A 21,075-nucleotide genomic window follows, 5' to 3' on the forward strand; every position below is an offset into this window, starting at 1 on the left:
ATATCTTGCTCTCTCTCATCTTCTGGCACCCCTATAATTCTGATGTTGGTACGCTTGAAGCTGTCCCAGAGGCTCCTTACACTATCCTCGCATTTTTGGATTCTTTTTTCATTCCGCCCCTCCGGTTGGGTGTTTTTTGCTTCCTCGCATTTCAAATCATTGACGTGATTCTTGAGCTCCTCTGGTCTGCTGTCGGGAGTCTGTATAATATTCGTTATTTCAGTCCGTGTATGCTTAATTTCTAGTTGGTTCCCCATCATAACATCGAGGGTCTCATTAGTTTTCTTGTAGATCTCATTAAGTTTTATCGGCGGCTTCTAAACAGTTCTTGAGAGACCTTAAAAGTGTGGTTCTGAACTCTATATCTTCCATTGACAATTTTGTCCTGTTTCTTTGTCTCCGCATTTTGTTATGCTTTCTTGGTGCACCCCCTAGTGGTCTTTGTGCGCAGTCTTGTAGTTAAGCCTTGATTGTTGTAGCTAATACCAGGGAGGGTTTGACCTCCAGGCCAAGTGGCTGTGAGAATCAGCTGTGTCTGCAGTGAGAGAACTTCTGTCCTCTAGGGAGGTGCTAATCTAGCCTTTGCCTGAGGCTATCCGGCAAATGCCTCTGTGCAGGGCTTGGGCGGGGCGGGTCGCACAGGATCAACAGGGTGGGCCGGAGAGAGCAGTTATGGCTGCTCTCAGTCCTGTCCCCAGGGGCTCTGCCTCTCTGAGTCCCAGCAACCGCTGCAAACCTCAGAGAGAAAGCTGCACTCCCTCTGACGGAAGCCAGACAGTCCCGCTTCTCCCGTTTGAGTCTGGGTCCCTAAAGACTCGCCCGTATCTGGAGCTCAGAGTCTGAGACTCCCTCCCGATTGAAAACGCCAACTGCGCCCTCCGCCGCCAGCCCGCTCCGCGCACTCCGCACCTCAGAATTTGACTTCAGCACTGCGCCTCCTCTGAGTGTCCGTATGGGTTTCTCTTTCCTCCTAGTTGTAGGACTTCCACTCAGCCAGCGTTCCTGTGGTTCTGGGTGATGTCCGTTCCATCTTTTAGTTTCACTTTTGAAGTAGTTGTTCAAGGCAGCAAACTCCGGCGTTAACCTATGCCGCCATCTTGGTTCTCCCCTGAATATGATTTCTTACAAGCAAGTTATATTTAGTGTAACCTATCTAAGAGGTTAGAGAAATCTGCAGTATTTTGGGGAGATTTTAATTTACAAACTCAACTAAAATACTGAAGTTTTATTTAAGCTTTAGGTAACCCATTTCTCTTGAGCAGTTCTTTTTCACAAGTCACCTTTACAGTGTAATAAAATAAAAGATTAGTAGAAATTCTTACATACATGACCTTGACTCATTTATAAAATGTTCATACACAGAATATACTTTTAGGAACTTTAGGTGCAAGATATTTTAAAGCCTTTAAAAATGTATCCTGTTTTCTTATAGGCAACGTTAAATATCATTCACAATGTTGTTCTCTCAGTTCTTGACAAAAACCAAAGAACTAGAGAAATGGAGGATATTTTGCAACAGAAGAATGCTGCAAAGGATAATTCACTGGACACAGAGGTGGCATATTTAATCCACGAAGACATATTTATAAGTGATGCATTCAGTGAGAGTGAATTAACACCTATAACAAGTGACACTACCTCTCAAAGAAATGCATCTCCAAATAGTGAGCCCTGCAGCAGTGATTCAGTATCTGAACCAGAATGTACTACTGATTCTTCATCCAGCAAAGAGCAGACATCATCATCAGCTATTCCAGGAGGTGTGGACATTATGTGAGTATGGTAACTGCTGCCAACTAAACAAGATTTTGAGTCATCTTATTAATGGTTTCAATAGGTTGATTATTCAGTTTACTGAAAAACCATATAAACTTTGGTCTTGGAATTTATTTTAACAAAAATCAATTTTATGAAACAGGTATTTTATGGGAAATGTATGGAAGGTAGTTAGGAGGAGAGCTTTGGAAGCAATCGAGAATTGGAGAAGTTTAAGGCTAGAAAGGAACCATTTAAGTAAATGCCTTCATTTCAAAGAGCTTAGATGACTTAAAGTCAGTAGTGACAGAACTTGTCCTGAAACTCAGATCAGTATTACCTATTTTTCTTTTCTTCTATGTCACCCCTGTATTTTGTATGTAGTAAAAATCTGTTTGATTTAGTTTTTGATTTTTCAAACACGTGAATTTCCAAGTCTTTTTAAACATTACTTTTTAAAAATTATTTTGAAATAATTTCATATTTACAGAAAAGTTGCCAAAGTAGTACTAAAGACTTTCATATATCCTTCACTTTGATTTCCCAGTTGTTAACAGGTTACCATATTGCCGTTTCTCCCACCCTTCCTTTTTCTCTCTCCTTCTCTCTTCCCCTTTCCTTCTTTGTCTCATGGTAATATTTTTTCTGAATCATTTGACAATAGGTTGCAGACTTGATGTCCCACTATCCCCAAATACTTCAGTGTATATTCCCTAAATACAATACCACTCCCTTTAAATAACCACAGTATACCAATTAAAATCAAGGAAACAGTGATACATTATTACCATCTAATCAGTAAACTGTATTAAGAATTCACCAATTGTCCCAATAATCTAGAATATAGAAAGAATGAAAATAAACAAAGCCAATAAAGTCTTTCTGGTCCAAGAATATAGTTTAGATTTAATTATTGTTAAGAATCATAAGAACTCAGAACTTCTGTTCATTTTCACATAAGTCAGCTTATGGCTCAGGAGCTTGCATTTACAGCATAAAGTCAACTATATCACCTCCATTCCCCACCAAAAAGAAAACCCAAAAAAACCTCTGAACTACATATTAATAAAAACATTTTCTTTCTGTGTTCAGTCTAATAGTTTCACATTTACTGGTTAGGTTACAGTCTAAAACTGCTATTAAAAGAGATGTAAAAACCTCTATAGCTTAAGCAATATAGCATTATGGTCCTCTCATGTAACAATTCAGAGGTAAGTGGTCCAGAGCTGAAAAGGCAGCTCTCCTATCTTAATTGCATAGCATCTATCTTTGTATAAGGAGGCTGCTCCAGGTTTTTTGTTGTTGTTGTTGTTTTTAAATTTAATTTTTTATTGTTTAAAGTATTACATATGTCTCCTTTTTCCCCCATTGACCTTTCCGTGGACGTTCCCACCCTCCCCACCCCACCCCAGCACACACTCTCATCCCCCTACTGTCTGTGTTCATGGGTTATGTTTACATGCATGCATACAAGTCTTTGGTTGATCTCTCACCACCCAAACTCCCCCACACCCCTGCCTTCCCTCTGAGGTTTGATGGTCTGTTCAATGCTTCTATGTCTCTGAATCTGTTTTAGTTCATTAGTTTATGTTGTTCATTATATTCCACAAATGAGTGAGATCATGTGATATTTATCATTCTCCGACTGGCATATTTCACTTAGCATAATGCTCTCCAGGTCCATCCGTGCTGTTGCAAATGGCAAGAGTTCCTTCTTTTTTACAGCAGCGTAGTATCCCATTGTGTAAATGTCCCACAGTTTTTTAATTTACTCATTTGCTGATGGGCACTTAGGCTGTTTCCAAATCTTAGCTATTGTAAATTGTGCTGCTTTGAACATAGGGGTGATATATCCTTTCTGATTGGTGTTTCTGGTTTCTTGGAATATATTCCTAGAAGTGTGATCACTGGGTCAAATGGGAGTTCCATTTTTAATTTTTTGAGGAAACACCATACTGTTCTCCACAGTCGCTGCACCAGACTGCATTCCCACCAGCAGTGCACCAGGGTTCCTTTTTCTCCACATCCTCTCCAGCACTTGTCGTTTGTTGATTTGTTGATGATAGCCATTCTGACAGGTGTGAGATGGTACCGCATTGTCGTGTTGATTTGCGTATCTTGGATGATTAGTGACTTTGAGCATGTTTTCATATGTCCTCTTTCGAAAAGTATCTATTTAGGTCCTTTGCCCATTTTTTGGTTGGATTGTTTATCTTCTTTTTGTTAAGTTGTATGAGTTCCCTATAAATGTTGGAGATTAAACCCTTATTAGAGATAACATTGGCAAATATGTTCTGCCATGCAGTGGGCTCTCTGTTGTTTTGTTGATGATTTCTTTTGCTGTGCAAAAGCCTTTTATTTTGATGTAGTCCCACTTGTTTATTTTCTCCTTAGTTTCCATTGTCCTAGGAGCTATGTCAGTAAAGCTATTGCTATGACATATGTCTGATATTTTGCTGCTTATGGATTCTTCTAATATTTTTATGGTTTCCCATCTTATGTTTAAGTCCTTTATCTATTTTGAGTTTATTTTTGTGAATGATATAAGTTGGTGGTCTAGTTTCATTTTTTTGCATGTATCTGTCCAATTCTCCCAATACCTTTTATTGAAGAGGCTGTCTTGACTCCATTGTATGCTCTTGCCTCCTTTGTCAAATATTAATTGAGCATATGGCTTGGGTCAATTTCTGGGTTCTCTGTTTGGTTCCATTGGTCTATATGTCTGTTTTTGTCTAGTACCAGGCAGTTTGAGAACAGTGACTTTGTAATATAGCTTGATACCTGGTATTGTGATCCCGCCAACTTTGTTCTTCTTTCTCAGAATTGCTGTGGCTATTCGGGGTCTTTTTTTTTTTTTTATTCCAGATGAATTTTTGGAGAGTTTGTTCTAGGTCTTGAAATATGCCATTGGTATTTTAATGGGATTTGCATTGAATCTATAGATTGTTTTGCGTAGTATGGACATTTTAATGCTGTTGATTCTACCAATCCATGGGCACTGTATATTTTTCCATTTGTTTATGTCTTCTCTATCTCTTTTTTCAGTGTCCTATAGTTTTCTACGTATAGTTCTTTTACCTCCTTACTTAAGTTTATTCTTAGGTATCTTAATTTTTTTTGGTATAATGGTAAATGGGATTTTTTTTTCGAGTTTCTCTTTCTGTGAGTTCATTATTGGTGTATAAAAAGCCATAGATTTCTGGGCGTTAATTTTATATCCTGCTACATTACCAAATTCATTTGTTAAATCTGGTAGTTTTTTTATGGAGTCTTTAGGGTTTTCTATGTATAATATCATGTCATCTGCGAATAATGACAGTTTTACTTCTTCTTTTCCATTTTGGATACCTTTTATTTTTTCTTATCTGATCGCTATGGCTAGCACTTCTAGTACTATGTCAAACAGAAGTGGTGAAAGTGGGCATCCCTGCCGAAACCGGTTTGGCTCAGTGGATAGCGCGTCGGCCTGCGGACTGAAAGGTCCCAGGTTCGATTCCGGTCAAGGGCATGTACCTGGGTTGCGGGCATATCCCCAGTAGGAGATTGGCAGGAGGCAGCTGATCGATGTTTCTCTCTCATCGATGTTTCTAACTCTCTACCTCTCTCCCTTCCTCTCTGTAAAAAATCAATAAAAAATATATTAAAAAAAAAAACAAACAGAAAGAAAGTGGGCATCCCTGTCTTGTTCCTGTTCTTAGGTAAAATGGTTTTAGTTTTTGCCCATTGAGTATGATGTTGGCTGTAGGTTTGTCATATAAGGCTTTTATTATGTTGAGGTATGATTCCTCTATTCCCACTTTGCTGAGGGTTTTTATCAAGAAAGGGTGTTGGATTTTGTCAAATGTTTTTTCTGCATCAATTGATATGATTATGTGATTTTTGTCTCTCAATTTGTTCATGTGAGGTATCACATTTATTGATTTGCAGATATTGTACCAGCCTTGCATCCTGGAATAAATCCCACTTGGTCATGGTGTATGATCTTTCCAATGTAATGTCTGCATCCTGTTTGCTAGAATTTTGTTGAGGATTTTAGCATCTATGTTCATGAGGGATATTGGCCTGTAATTCTCTTTCTTTGTGGTGTCTTTATCTGGTTTTGGGGTTAGGGTAATGCTGGCTTCATAGAATGAGCTTGGAAGTGTTCCTTCCTCTTGAATTTTTTGCAATAGTCTGAGGAGGATAGGTTTTAGTTCTTTGAATGTTTGGTAAAACTCCCCTGTGAAGCTGTCTTCCCCCGGGCTTTTGTTTGCTGGATAATTTTTGATTACTGCTTCAATTTCATTGGTAGTTATTGGCCTATTCAGGTTTTTTTATTCTTCCTGATTGAGTTATGGAAGCTTGTATTTTTCTAGGAATATGTCCTTTTCATCTAGGTTGTCCAGTTTGTTGGAGTAGAGCTGTTTATAGTATTTTTTAAAAAAATATATTTTATTGATTTTTTACAGAGAGGAAGGGAGGGAGATAGAGAGTTAGAAACATTGATGAGAGAGAAACATCGATCATCTGCCTCCTGCACATCTCCTACTGGGGATGTGCCCGCAACCCAGGTACATGCCCTTGACTGGAATCGAACCTGGGACCTTTCAGTCCGCAAGCCGACGCTCTATCCACTGAGCCAAACTGGTTTCGGCTCTAGTATTTTTTTTAATAATCCTTTGTATGTCTGTGGGATCAGTTGTTACCTCTTTCATTTCTGATTTTGTTTGAGTCCTCTCTCTTTGTTTCTTGGTGAGCCTAGCTAGAGGTTCATCAGTCTTGTTTATCCTTTCAAAGAACCAGCTCTGGGTTTTATTGATCTTTTGTATTGCTTTTTGGTCTCTATATTGTTTATATTGTTGCTCTGATCTTTTTTATTTCCTTTCTTCTGCGTACTCTGGCCTTTTCTTTTTTTTTTTTTTTTTTTTTTTTTTTTTTTTTTTTTTTTTTTTTTTAAATTATTTTATTGATTTTTTTACAGAGAGGAAGGGAGAGGGATAGAGAGTTAGAAACATCAATGAGAGAGAAACATCAACCAGCTGCCTCCTGCACACCCGCTCCTGGGGATGTGCCTGCAACCAAGGTACATGCCCTTGACCGGAATCGAACCTGGGACCCTTCAGTCCGCAGGCTGATGCTCTATTGACTGAGCCAAACCGGTTTGGGCTGGCCTTTTCTTGTTGCTCTCTTTCTAACTCTTTACGTTGCAGGGTTAGATAATTTATTACCATTTTTTTGTGTGTTTTTTTTTTTGAGGTAGGCCTGTAGAGCTATGAACTTCCCTCTCAGGATTACTTTCACTGTGTCCCATAGATTTTTGATTACTGCTTCAATTTCATTGGTAGTTATTGGCCTATTCAGGTTTTTTTTATTCTTCCTTTGTTGTGTTTTTATTGTCATTTGTTTCCAAGATGCTTCTTATTTCTTTGATCTCTTTGGTAACCCAATCATTGTTTTTGGGTTTTTTTGTTTTTTAAAAAAAATACATTTTATTGATTTTTTACAGAGAGGAAGGGAAAGGGATAGAGAGTTAGAAACATTGATGAGAGAGAAACTTTGATCAGCTGTCTCCTGCACACTCCCTAGTGGGGATGTGCCTGCAACCAAGGTACATGCCCTTGACCGGAATCGAACCTGGGACCTTTGAGTCTGCAGGCAGACACTCCATCCACTGAGCCAAACTGGTTAGGGCCCAATCATTTTTTAATAGCATGCTATTTAGCCTCCAAGTGCTTGATTTTTTTCCATTGGTTTTATTGTAGTGGATTTCTAATTTTATGCCATTGTGATCTGAGAAGATGCTTGATAGCATTTCTATCTTCTTAAAATTAAAGAGGCTTTGCCTGTGTCCCAATATGTGGTCTATCTTTGAAAATGTCCTGTGTGCACTTGAGAAGAATGTATAATCCGTTGCTTTGGTATGAAATGTTCTGAAGATGTCAATTAATTCCATCTGATCCAGTGAGTCATTTAGCATTGCTGTTTCTTTGCTGATTTCTTGTTTAGAGGATTTATCCAGTGGTGACAATGGGGTATTAAGGTCCCCTACAATGATTGATTGAATTGCTGCCGATCTCTCCCTTGATATCTTCCAGAAGTTTTTTTTATGTATTTGGGTGCTCCTGTATTGGGTGCATATATATTTACCAGAGTTATATCCTGTTGTTGAATTGCTCCCTTTAAGTATTATGAAATGGCCTTCCTTATCTCTTGTTGTGGCTTTCACTTTAAGGTCTATTTGGTAGATATAAATATTGCTATCCCAGCTTTTTTTTTTTTCATTTCCATTTGCCTGAAAATTTTTTTTCCATCCCTTCACTATCAGTCAGTGAGAGTCCTTTGTTCTGAAGTGGGTCTCTTGTAGACAGCAAATATATGGGTCATGTTTTCTTATCCATTCAGCTACCCTATGTCTTTTGATTGGAGCATTTAATTCATTTACATTTCAGTTTATTATTGATAGGTACTTGTTTGTAGCCATTTTTAAACTTTATACCTGTGTTCCTTCTTCCCTTTCTATTGTTTCTTTTTACAGCAGTTCCTTTAGCATTTCTTGCATTGCTGGCTTGGTGGTAATGAACTCCCTTAGCCTTTTTTTGTCTGTAAAGCTCCTGATTTCACCTTCAATTTTAAATGATAGCCTTGCTGGGTATAGTATTCTTGGATTCATTTTCTTGCTTTTCATCACTTTGTATATTTCATTCCATTCTCTTCTGGCCTGATGTGTTTCTGTTGAGAAATCAATTGATATTCTAATGGGAGGTCCACTGTCGGTAACTTTCTGTCTCTTTCTGGTAGCCTTACGATACTTACTTTGTCATTCATGTTTGCCAATTTAATTATGATGTGTCTTGATGTTGGTCTTTTTGGGTTCATCTTGTTTGGGACTGTGTGTGCCTCTTGGACTTGTTTGACTTATTTCTTCCCAAAATCAGGGAAGTTTTCTGTCATTATTTCTTCAAACAGGTTTTCTATTCCTTGCTCAGCTTTCTCTTCTTCTGGCACCCCTGTTATATGGATGTTGTTTTGTTTCATGTTGTCCCTAAGCTCCCTTAGGCTCTCCTCCTGCTTTTTAAGATTTTTTTCCAGTTGCTATTCTGCTAGGATATTTTTTCCTACCTTGTCTTCTTTCTCACTGATGCGGTCCTCAGCTTCTTCTAGTTTACTGTTGTGCTAGAGGCAAAGACCAACAAGTAGTTAGCATAATTAATGTGAGAAGTCCACCAGAAGGCTGGTGGACCTTGGGGCTTCAGCAAGGGCTAAAAGCTATGCATCAATTATTCTGTCAAGACAATGGTGGCTGAAGGCAATCTCCTAATCTGATAATCTTTTACTGTTTACCAAACCTTAGCTTTGATATGTCTGTTTGGTTTGCTAAAGGGCAAATGTGTATTCTAGTAAATAAAAAGCCATGGGTCCGGAGATTCAGAAAGCCATTCCACTAGAGAAGGGCCTCCGCCTGGTTCCTCCAATGCCTTGCAAATTTATATTTCTTATCTAGTATATCCATTTGTGTGTAGCCCCTTCTCCAGATTCTGAATCCTTGCTGCAAAAGATTGTGGCACTATTGAAGCCTTCCTTGTATTCTTTATTGCAGCTATATCATTCTTCATTTTCTCTTGATTCCTTTTCATGTTGGTGAAATTCTTTTTTAGCTCTTTATAATTCTCAATGAGTTGTGTATATTTGTTATCCAGACATTAGAGCATCCTTATAACTATTACTCTGAATTCTTTCTCTGACAAATTACTTGCCTCCATTTCTTTGAAATCCTTTTCTGGTGATTTCTGTATTTCTTTTCTTTGGAAATTGTGTCTTTGTCTTCCCATTTTTACTGTAACATTTTAATTGTTTCTGTGTCTTAGATCCAACTCCTTTGCTACCCAGGTTCTTTTGGGGGTGGGCCTATGTCAGTGATGGCGAACCTTTTGAGCTCGGCATGTCAGCATTTTGAAAAACCCTAACTTAACTCTGGTGCCATGTCACATATAGAAATTTTTTGATATTTGCAACTATAGTAAAACAAAGATTTATATTTTTGATATTTATTTTATATATTTTAATGCCATTTAACAAAGAAAAATCAACCAAAAAAATGAGCTCGCATGTCACCTCTGACACACTTGTCGTAGGTTTGCCATCACTGGCCTATGTAGTTAGTAATTTTGGGACCCAGTGGTACAGTCTCTCAGATCTCCTGAGCTTGATGTTCTAATGGAGCCCCCTACTTGAACTGTTTGGCTTCTCCTGATGTAGTTGGGTCTTGAATGTTTGTTTCTCATTTGTGGATGAAGTCTCGTCATGGGTTGTCTGACAATGTGACTCACCCCTGGCCTCATCATGCAAGCTGTTGTGGATGTACTCGTGGTTCCTGCTCTTGTGGAAAAGGTTGGCTGTGGTCTCACTGGCTGTTGGGGTCCAGCTCCAGCAGGTCCAGGGGTTCCCAAAGATGTGGATGGAGTCGGCGAAGAAGGAAGGACACAGAGGCAGCGTTCAGATCATCAGCGTAGCCAGGTTCTCCAGCCAGGTTCTGTCTTTATTCTCCTGTTACATCTGTATTTATACCAGTTGATTTTAATCCTACCCATTCTATTCCAAAGGTTAGGGCGTTTGTTATCTCCATTCCAAGGTCACTACTGTATTGTTCTGTTAAGCTACAAGGAAGTAACTGAAGGAGATTATCCTAAGTAAAGATTATGTAGCTTAAGGGTGATTGTTTGTAGTTAAAGTGATTAATTACCAGCCTAGCACTTAGTTAAGGGGTTTTATTCCCTTTCTTAGTCCTGTTAATCCCTAACTCCAGGGAAAAATCCCCACCTGGGGAAACAACCTTTTTCGGAGAGGTGACCTTGGTTAAAACACATAGCGCTAAGAAGGGGAGCAAATATATTAAGAACAATATGCCATATACGCCAGATCCCTTGAAACATATGTTGTGCAGATGTTTCTTCCCTGCAGCAACTGTGTCAAGCAGCAAGGATGGACCGGCTTCCGGCAACTGGCGTGTGCTCACTGTGAGATCCTGGTGTCCACAGCCTGGGAGGAAGGGGTTGGGGGCCTGAGGCTCTGGCTGGTGTTGTGTGACTTTTGCTGGGGTAGCATCACTTTGCAAATTGCTGCAAGGTTCCCGGAGCCCGTGACAGTGGGAGGCAGCTATCCCATAGTCTGCAAATGAGGCAGTGGGACTCTGGCCAGGGTGATTTCACTCTGAATCATCAGGGGGTCCAGGAAACAACAGCTGGGGATGCGGGAATCTTGGAGTCTGTTGCTGAAACAGCACAACCTTGTCCGGGTAGACGAGCCCTTAGTAGCTCACTGAGGTGTCCAGAAGCCGGGAGGGGGAAGTCAAGGAATCTACTGAGGGAGCCATGTGCCCTTAATTGGAGAGGCGCAGCCGAGCAGTCCCAGGAGCCCTCTTCCAGGGCAGTGGGCTTGCAGGGCCCCATGCTGGAGCAGTGCAACCACGGTGACCAGAAACCAGCAGCTGGGGAGGGGGAAGGCACGGTTTCTGTTGGGGGAGCCGTGCATCTTTGGTTGGAGAGGCGCGCAGCCAGCGGCCGCTCACAGAGGGTCCCAGGAGCCCTCTGACAGGTCAGTGGGCTCACGGGGCCCATGTGCTGGAGTGGTGCGACTGTGGTGAACAGAAGCCAGCAGCTGAGAAGGATCAAGTTGGCGGTTTCTGCTGAGGGAGCTGTGCGTCCTTGTTGGTGGATGTCCTGGGGTCTGCAGATCTTTGGGCGAGGCAACATGATTTTGGCTGGAGTGGCTGCAGGGTCCCAGGCAGTGTCCAAGGCCAGTCTGGATGGTGGTGAGGCTGGATTCCTAGTGGAGGCCACTCTCCCCTTCAAGATGGTGTGGGCTCCATACCCGAGTCCCACAGCCCGGGGAGTGCCCACAACCGTAGCAGGGGCTCCCTGTCCATGAAAGCCTGTTCTGCCAGCCCCTGATACTCCTGCAAGATCTAACTGCCCCTCGCGCGCACACACACACACACACCACACATGTCCACACACACCCTTTTCACTCCCTCACTCACACCCTCTCCCTCACTGCTGTCCTGCCAGCCGCCATCTTGCCTGCTCCAGCTTTCATCATTTCATCTGCATCCCTAGCAGCAGGAAGGAGAGGGCAAAGGGTTAGTGCCCTCCTTTTTTTGTTTTAGCTTTTTAATTGGAGTATAATGCACATATAGGACAGTGCACCATTGTAAGTGTTCAGCTCAATTATCACAAAGTGAATACACTGGTGTAATCACCACCCAGGTTAAGAAATAGAACATTATCAACTCTAAGTTCTTTTTGTTTTTATAGCAAAGGTGGACATTTTATTGAAGAACAAGTACAGACTCCCATGTGGGGAGGGAGAAAGAGTCCCACAGAATGGACTCCTGTGTGGGGAGGGGGAAAGAGCCCTCTATTTTTCTAAGTTCTTGCATGTAACGGTAATTTATTTTTATTTGTGTACCAAGATTTCATTTTCTGACTATAAGGTATTTATTCTTTCTACTGGTGATGAAATTTTGGATATTTCCATTTTGATTACTGTGAACATTCTTGCAGATACTTTGTTTCTTTAATATGTTTTTATTTTATTTTATTTTTTTAGAGAGAGAAGGGAGAGGGAAAAAGAGGTAGAAATATTGATGATAGAGAAACATCAATCGGTGCCTCACAGGAAATCGAGCTCACAATCCGGGCTCGAGCTCACAATGTGCCCTGACCAGGAATAGAACTGGTGACCTCTTGGTTAATGGGTCAACACTCAACCACTGAGCCACACCAACCGGGCTTGTAGATGTTTTTGGTGTACATGTGTTTCTGTTGACTATATACCTGGGAATGAATAAAATATGTGAATGGTCAATTTAGCAAATGCCAGTTTCCCAAAATTATTTTAATCAGTTACAATCCCCTCAGTAGTGTGGAAGAGTTCCTGTCACTACATCTTCATTAACTCTTGGTTTGTCAGTCTTTTACATGTTAGCCATTCTGGTGGGCATAATTGCAGGTATTGTCGTTTTGATGTTTATTTCCCTGATGATTGGTTCAAGAGCTTTTCTTATATTCATTAGCTGTTTGGATAGCTTCTTTTATAAAATGCCTATTTTTTTACTCACTTCTTTACTCCTCTATTGGTTTGTCTTTTCTTATTGATTTTTGGGAGTTCTTTATGTAGTCTCAACACAAACCCTTTGGCAGTTGTGCATATTGCATGTATCTTCTACCACTCTGTAGGTTGACTTTTCACTCTCTTACTGGGGTCTTTGGTAAAAAAACAAGTTTTTAATTTCAATGTAATTCTATGGTTCTTTTTCTTTGTGATTTGTGCTAATTTTTATGTCCTATTTAAGAAATCTTTTCCTCCCCTAAGGCCTTGCTATTTCCTTATGTTACCTTCTAGAAGTTTTGTTGCTTTCCCTTTCACATGTAGATTGGCAGTCCATCTGGGATTGATTTTTGTGTTATAGTGTGGATATATTTCTAACCTCACACCATTTATTGAGAAGATAGTCTTGCTCACTGCTCTATAGTGCCACTCTTGCCTTAAATCAAATACTCATATTTGTGTGAATCTGTTTCTAGATTCTATTTTGTTCATTTGTCTGTCTTTGCACCAGTACCATTTAGTAAAATTGTCTTAGTTACTATAAAATTGTCTTAGTTACTATAGCTTTTTGTTATGCTTCCTTGGTGCACCCCCTAGTGGTCTTTGTTCGCAGTCTTATAGTTAAATCTTGATTGTTGTAGCTAATTCCAGGGAGGGTTTGACCTCCAGGCCAAGTGGCTATGAGAATCAGCTGTGTCAGCAGTGAGAGAACTTCTGTCCTCTAGGGAGGTGCTAATCTGGCGTTTGCCTGAGGCTATCCGGCAAATGCCTGTGTGCAGGGCTTGGGCGGGGCCGGTCGCACAGGATCAACAGGGTGGGCCGGAGAGAGCAGTTATGGCGGCTCTCAGTCCTGTCCCCAGGGGCTCTGCCTCTCTGAGTCCCAGCACCCGCTGCAAAGCTCGGAGAGAAAGCTGCACTCGCTCTGACTGAAGCCAGACAGTCCCGCTTCTCCCGTTTGAGTCTGGGTCCCTAAAGACTCGCCCGGATCTGGAGCTCAGAGTCTGCGACTCCCTCCCAATTGAAAACGCCAACCACGCCCTCCGCCGCCAGCCCGCTCCACGCACTCCGCACCTCAGAATTTGACTTCAGCACTGCGCCTCCTCTGAGTGTCCGTATGTGTTTCTCTTTCCTCCTAGTTGTAGGACTTCCACTCAGCCAGCGTTCCTGTGGTTCTGGGTGATGTCCCTTCCGTTTTTTGGTTTCACTTTTGAAGTAGTTGTTCAAAGCAGCAAAGTCCGGCGTTAACCTATGCCGCCATCTTGGTTCTCCCTATAGCTTTTTAATTAGTCTCAATATCTGGTAGAATAATTTCTCCTCTTTTATTGTTCTTCCAAGATTGCCTTGATTATTTTTAGTCTACTGCAAATTCATTTAGATTTTAGATTTCTTAGTCTCTATGCCTGCACATAGATTTGTTAATATTTTATCCTTTTTTTTCTTTTTAAGAGTACAATCCAGAATTTGCACTATTATTTCCACCCATACCCTAGTGGCCAGCATATTATCACATGACTATCTAGTTGTAAAGGAGGCTTGAGAAATAAATAAAGTCTTTAGTTTGTTGTCTATTTATCAGCTAAAACTATTATTATGTCAGAAGAGAGATTAGATATCGAAAAATAGCAAAGTAGTCTGCTATACTTTTTGAGATTCCTTTAAATCAGGTGCAGTCTCATAGTTTATATCCCTCCCCTGCCACCTCCATTGTGGCTCACTTTATACTTTGAAGCTTCTCAGGCTTTCCCCAATTACATGTTCCCACAACATGGTAACACAGGTTCTCCAGATGGTTCCTCCTGTGTTCCATAGACACATAAATGTCTGAGAACTATCCAGCCCACAGAGGTGATGGATTGAATATGTTTCTTACAAGGGCTTTGGCTAGACCTGTATGGAATGTTTTTCCCCCCCAGTATATAATTGTGCTGTGGATGTAGCACATGCAAAAATGATATCTAACATTTCATCTTTGTTAGTGGTAGATTTTCCTTATTTTCTTACATTTTCAAAATCTACAATTTTGTAAATTTATTGCAATGCAGATATTGGCACAAAAGAGTAAGTAATTTCCCAATTGGTAAATAGGAAAGAAAACATAATGTAAAGGATTAGAAAATTTTGTGGGTTTTAAAAAAACAAGTTATTTTAAATTGTGGTAAAAATACACACACCAAATATATGAAATTTGTCATCTTAACCATTTTTTAAGTGTACAATCCAGTAGTTGTAAGTATATTCACATTGTGCAACCTGTCTCTAGAACTTTTTCATGTTGCAAAAGTGGAACTCTGTACCTAACAACTCCCCATTTCTTCCTCTAACCACCCTCTGGTAACCACCCTTCTACTTTCTGTCTCCATGAGTTGGACTCCAGGTACTTCATATAAGTGGAATCATGCAGTATTTGTCCTTTTGTATCTGGCTTATTTCACTTAGCATAATGTCTTCAAGGTTCAACCATGTTGTAGTATGTGTCAGAATTTCCCTTTTTCAAGGCTGAATACTGTTCTATTGTATGCATGGGCAATGAAATATTATCCATTCATCTATCAGTGGATTCCTGGGTTGCTCCCATCTCTTGGCTATTGTTGGTCCTATTACTTGAACATGAGTGTACAAAAACTCTTTGAGATACTGCTTTCACTTCTTTCGTATGTACACCCAGAAACACTTGTGCAGTTTTTCCCCTATTAACATAAAAAAAGGATCCAGTTAGTCTTAAAATTAAAAATCAATTTATAAAGCAAAATTACCAATCCTATATAATAAAAGAGAAACATGCAAATTAACCATCCCTCTGCTATGCTCAAGCCACGCCCACAAGCCAATCAGGAGCGAGTATGCAAACTAACCCAACTAATATGGTGTGGCCACAGAGCTGGAGCGAGCAGGAGGCTTGGGTTGTCCCGGGCGATGGAGGAAGCCAAGCTTCCCGCCTGCCCTGGCCGGCCCTCAGCTCTGCTCAAGGCTACAAAGTTTCAAGGCTACAAAGTTTCAATTATAGAAGATAAATAAATCCCAGAAAAAAAGAAAAAAAGGAGAGGCTTGGAGCTTTGGTCGCCCAGGCGCATGGCCAGCCTGAAAACGGCCATCAGCCCCTCATTCAGGCTGGCCAGGCACCCCAGCAGAACCCCAAAAGGGCTGTGGGCAGCCTGAAAACGGCCCTCAGCTCCTCACCCAGGCTGGCCAGGCACCTCAGTGGGGACCCCCACCCTGAAGGCGGTGTGGCCAGCCAAAAACAGCCCTCAGCCCCTCACCCAGGCTGGCCAGGCACCCCAGCGGGACCACCCCAGCCTGAAAGGGCTGTGGGCAGCCTGAAAACAGCCCTCAGCCCCTCACCCAGGCTGGCCACACCCCCATGGGGTCCCCACTGAGGGGCTTCGCCAGCCTGCAAACAGCCATCAGCCCCTCACCCAGGCTGGCCAGCGGGACCCCCACCCTACCCAGGACACCCTTCAGGGAAAACCAGCCGGCCCCCACCCGTGCACCTGGCCTCTATCCTATATAATAAAAGGTTAATATGCAAATTGACCCTAATAGCAGAATGACTGGGAATGACTGATCACTATGACACACACTGACCACCAGGGGGCAGACGCTCAATGCAGGAGCTGCCCCCAGGTGGTCAGTGACCTCCCATAGGGGAAGCTCTGCTCAGCCACAAGCCAGGCTGACAGCTGCCAGCACAGCGGTGGTGGTGGAAGCCTCTCTCGCCTCCTCAGCAGTGCTAAGGATGTCTCGCTGTAACTTAGGCCTGCTCCCCGCTGGCAAGTGGACATCCCCCGAGGGCTCCAGGGCTGCCAGAGTGATGTCTGACTGCCAGCTTAGGCCTGGTCCCCCAGGGAACGGGCCTAAGCCAGCAGGTCGACATCCCCCGAGGGTTCCCAGACTGTGAGAGGGCACAGGCTGGGCTGAGGGATCCCCCTGAGTGCACACATTTTTGTGCACCGGGCCTCTAGTAATTTAAATAAATGACTTTAAAAAACACACATGCACTTTCGGCTTTGTAAATTGTCATCCTACTTTTTAAAGACTTGAGTTGTTTTTCATTTGCTATTTTCTTATATCTTTGTGAATTGGTAGCATATTGCCAAGAGTTCCAAATTATTAATCATTCTGTGGTTATTTTAGAAATCCTTCAGAAAATAAAATTTTATTTTAATAATAAATTTGAACTTTGAAATTTAAGCAGTTTGTAGGAGCTGGTATTGAAATAGTATTGGACCATCTATGTCAGCCGTGGGCAAACTACGGCCCGCGGGCCAGACCCAGCCCGTTTCAAATGAATAAAACTAAAAGATAAAAAGACCGTACCCTTTTATGTAATGATGTTTACTTTGAATATATATTAGTTCACACAAACACTCCATCCATGCTTTTGTTCCGGCCCTCCGGTCCAGTTTAAGAACCCATTGTGGCACTTGAGTAAAAAAGTTTGCCCACCCCTGATCTATGTAGAAGTAAGTGTTGGAGTAGAGGCAATTTAGCAGATCCTATATAATAAAAGGGTAATATGCAAATTGACCCTAACAGCAGAACGACTGGGAATGATTGGTCACTATGACACACACTGACCACTAGGGGGCAGACGCTCAGTGCAGGAGCTGCCCCCAGGTGGTCAGTGACCTCCCATAGGGGAAGCTCTGCTCAGCCACAAGCCAGGCTGATGGCTACCAGTATGGCGGTGGTGGTGGTAGCCTCTCTCGCCTCCTTAGCAGCGCTAAGGATGTCCTACTGCAGCTTAGGCCTGCTCCTCACTGGCAAGTGAACATCCCCCAAGGGCTCCCGGGCTGCCAGAGGGATGTCTGACTGCCAGCTTAGGCCTGGTTTCCCGGGGAACGGGCCTAAGCCAGCAGGTGGACATCCCCCGAGGGTTCCCAGACTGTGAGAGGGCACAGGCCGGGCTGAGGGACACCCCCCCCACCCCCCCGCCGAGTGCACAAATTTTTGTGCACCGGGCCTTTAGTTGGAAATAAAATTACACTAATTCTGTATTCTGGTCTCATCCTCTTCATCTTTGTAACTTTGGGTAGGTCACTTTAAACCTTTAGAGATTCAGTGTCCTCATCTATAAAGAAGATATTTACATACTTGCCTCAGAATGTGAGAACCAAACAAATTACTATTTGTGAGAGTACTTTAAGAATATTAACCCCTCTATTATTTTAGAACATTAGTAAATAAATTTAGTGATATTATAATTTTGAAGGATAGCAGGAAATAACTTTCATTAATACCTTACTTAATCCTGTTAAAGTAGTGGTTTGCCTAAAAATTAATATACATCAGAGCCTCTTTATAATATCTTTGAAAATTATTTTAATTCAACTGAAAGGGAGAAAATGATGCTAAGGCACTAACCTGGTTTACATAAACTGAATTGTTGCCATGGAATCTGTGATCTTTACATATACCAGGGGAAAATATATAAAAATTGAAAGTGATACATTTCTTTCTCAAAACTGGAAAAAATGCATAATATACACTAATAAAAGAGAAACATGGTAATTGGCGTACGACCGCTACCCTTTTCATTGGCTAATCAGCGAGATATGCGAATTAACTGTCAGCCAAGATGGCGGCCGGCAGCCAGGCAGCTTGAAACTAACATGAGGCTTGCTTGCCTCAGTGACGGAGGATCATTGGAGGAAACCAACGTTCCCCGCCTGCGGCTGCAGGCCTCTGAGCAGGCAGTTTAAGAAACATTGTAACAAATACTGCCAGACTTCAGCCAGCAGATTCGCAACATTGTAAGCAAAGGCCAGAAACCTACTGAGCCGCTGAGGCCTAAGAGCTGGAGCCAAGCCTCAAGGTAAAGCTGGCCCAGAATAAAAAAAAAAAAAAAGAAAAAAAGGAGCAGTTGGGAACTTCAGTCACTCCCAGCCTGAAAACAGCCCTCAGCCCCTCACCCAGACTGGCCAGGCACCCCAGTGGGGACCCCCACCCTGATCCAGGACACCCTTCAGGGCAAACCAGCCGGCCCCACCCATGCACCAGGCCTCTACCCTATATAGTAAAAGGGTAATATGCCTCCCAGCACCGGGATCAGCGTGACAGAGGGCAGCGCCCAAACCCCCTGATCGCCCTGCGGCTCTGTGTGTGACAGGGGGCGGGGCCCCAACCCCCTGACTAGCCCTGCTCTGTGCCTGATAGGGGGGAGCTCCCCAACCCCCCCCCCACGGGCCCTGCTCTGTGTGTGATGGGGTAGAGCCATAACCTCCCCATCGGCCCTGCCCTTAGTGTGAGAGTGGCGGCACCCTAACCCCCTGATCGGCCCTGCTCTGTGGGTGATAGAGGGCGGTGCCCCAACCCCCTGATGGGCCCTGCTCTGTGTGTGATGGGGGCAGCGCCCCAACCCCCTGATTGGCCCTGCTCTGTGCGTGACGGGGTGGCGCCGCAACCTCCCCATCGACCCTGCCTTGAGTGTGACAGGGGGCGGTGCCCCAACCCCCCAATCAGCCTACCCTGAGCGTGACTGAGGGTGGCATCACAACCTCCCAATCTGCCCTGCTCTGTGCATGATGGGGCAGCACCCCAACTCCCCAATCAGCCCTGCTCTGAGCCCGACCAGGGGCTGCACCTAGGGATTGGGCCTGCCCTCTGCCACCCGGCAGCAGGCCTAAGCCAGCAGGTCGTTATCTCCCGAGGGGTCCCAGACTGCGAGAGGGCACAGGCCGGGCTGAGGGACCCCCTCTCCCCCCCGAGTGCACAAATTTTTGTGCATCGGGCCTCTAGTATCTTATAAATACTTATGTTCAATTTTAAGGTCTCTGAGGGCAGTGATTATATCCTCTCCAGTGCCGAGCATTTAAACATAGTAAATGCTCAGGAGATGTTAGTTCAGTTAAACTGAATGTTAACAAACATTCATAATTGTAAGTAAAAAGAGAGCTTGTTTGTCATTAAATAACATTCCTTCCTTTTTTCCTCCTTCCATTGTATCATCTTAAACACCCGTGCACAACTTATTACAGCAACCACTTTATACCTAAGTAGAATTTTTTTTGCTATTATTTTCGCAAAATTTCCAACCAGAGCCTGAACTTAACTATTAAAAATATTAGTAGAAAGAGAAAATTATTCTTATATCAGATTAGGGTAAATATATTTGTATTGTCTTGACTTGTTTAAGTGATAGATCCTTCACCACACCAAAAAAAAGTATTTGGTACATCACAGAATTTTTCCTCAAATGAGAATTTTATAGCGTTTTGTTTTTTATTGATATGTCACCTATGTAGAACAATGTGTTTACAACTTTCCCTGACTTAATCTATTTTTGATCATTTTCAGGGTGAATGAAGACATGAAATTAACTGACTTAGAACTAGGAAAGCTGGCTAATAATATCCAGGAGTTACTGTATAGTGCCTCAGACATATGCCATGATCGAGCTGTCAAATTTCTCATGTCAAGAGCAAAGGTTAGTTGTTTTGATAAAGCTTTTAATATTTTATATATAGTGTAATTATTTGAAAATCTGGAATCATATCCCTGCTTATGTCCCTATGTTCCCCATAATGCATATTATATTTTTAACACTTAATAAGATTATTAGGCAGATGTTAAAATAATCCAAATACGAGAAATAGGAAAACGTATTCAAGTATTCTTTTCAAATAAATGATTTAATAAAAGACTTATTTTGAAATATACCTTAATAATTAATATGAAATTAATAATGCTATTTTGTACATGTGAATATAACTAGTCAAACAATTTATTATTAAAATTAGTTGAACTCCAATATTGTGAAATTTTTACATGATGTTGTGAATTTATTTGAGCTGCTGTATTTTAAGTGGGTTGGGATAAAATTCAGATAAGCTTTTTACATTCAATTTTTGAGACTAAAGTATTGGCATAATTAAAAATGATTTCAAAATAATTTTTATGAATTAATATATTAAATATAAAATAATTAATATTAACATTTGTCAAACTGAGTGGTTTTGTAGCATATCCATATTTGGTGATATACTAACTGTCACGAATTTTGTGTTATCTTTAAAATTTAGGATGGTTTTCTTGAGAAGCTGAATTCCACGGAATTCATAACACTTTCTAGGTTAATGGAAACATTCATTTTAGACACTGAACAGATCTGTGGAAGAAAAAGCATGTCATTACTTGGAACACTTCAGAGCCAAGCTAATAAATTTGTAAATAGGTTTCATGAAGAGAGAAAAACCAAGCTCAGGTATCATTACCATGTCTATTTTGTCCTTCATTTTT

At 41.7% G+C, this 21,075-nt stretch overlaps 1 protein-coding gene across 19 annotated transcripts in view; it reads left to right on the top strand.

Annotated features, from left to right (window-relative positions):
• VPS54 (VPS54 subunit of GARP complex) overlaps positions 1 to 21,075 on the top strand; it is a 122,580-nt gene that overhangs the window by 74,863 nt on the left and 26,642 nt on the right. For all 19 annotated transcript variants that reach the window (XR_004971819.1, XR_004971818.1, XR_004971817.1 and 16 more), the window contains 3 exons: positions 1,433 to 1,773; positions 20,134 to 20,263; positions 20,859 to 21,040. Coding sequence is in view for 14 of the 19 variants with exons in the window: in XM_036334380.1 (XP_036190273.1) it covers positions 1,433 to 1,773; positions 20,134 to 20,263; positions 20,859 to 21,040 (653 nt within the window). In the remaining 5 variants the exon portion in view is untranslated. The remainder of the gene's footprint in view (positions 1 to 1,432; positions 1,774 to 20,133; positions 20,264 to 20,858; positions 21,041 to 21,075) is intronic.

Source organism: Myotis myotis, unplaced genomic scaffold, assembly GCF_014108235.1.
Source record: "Myotis myotis isolate mMyoMyo1 unplaced genomic scaffold, mMyoMyo1.p scaffold_m19_p_14, whole genome shotgun sequence".
NCBI lineage: Eukaryota > Metazoa > Chordata > Mammalia > Chiroptera > Vespertilionidae > Myotis > Myotis myotis.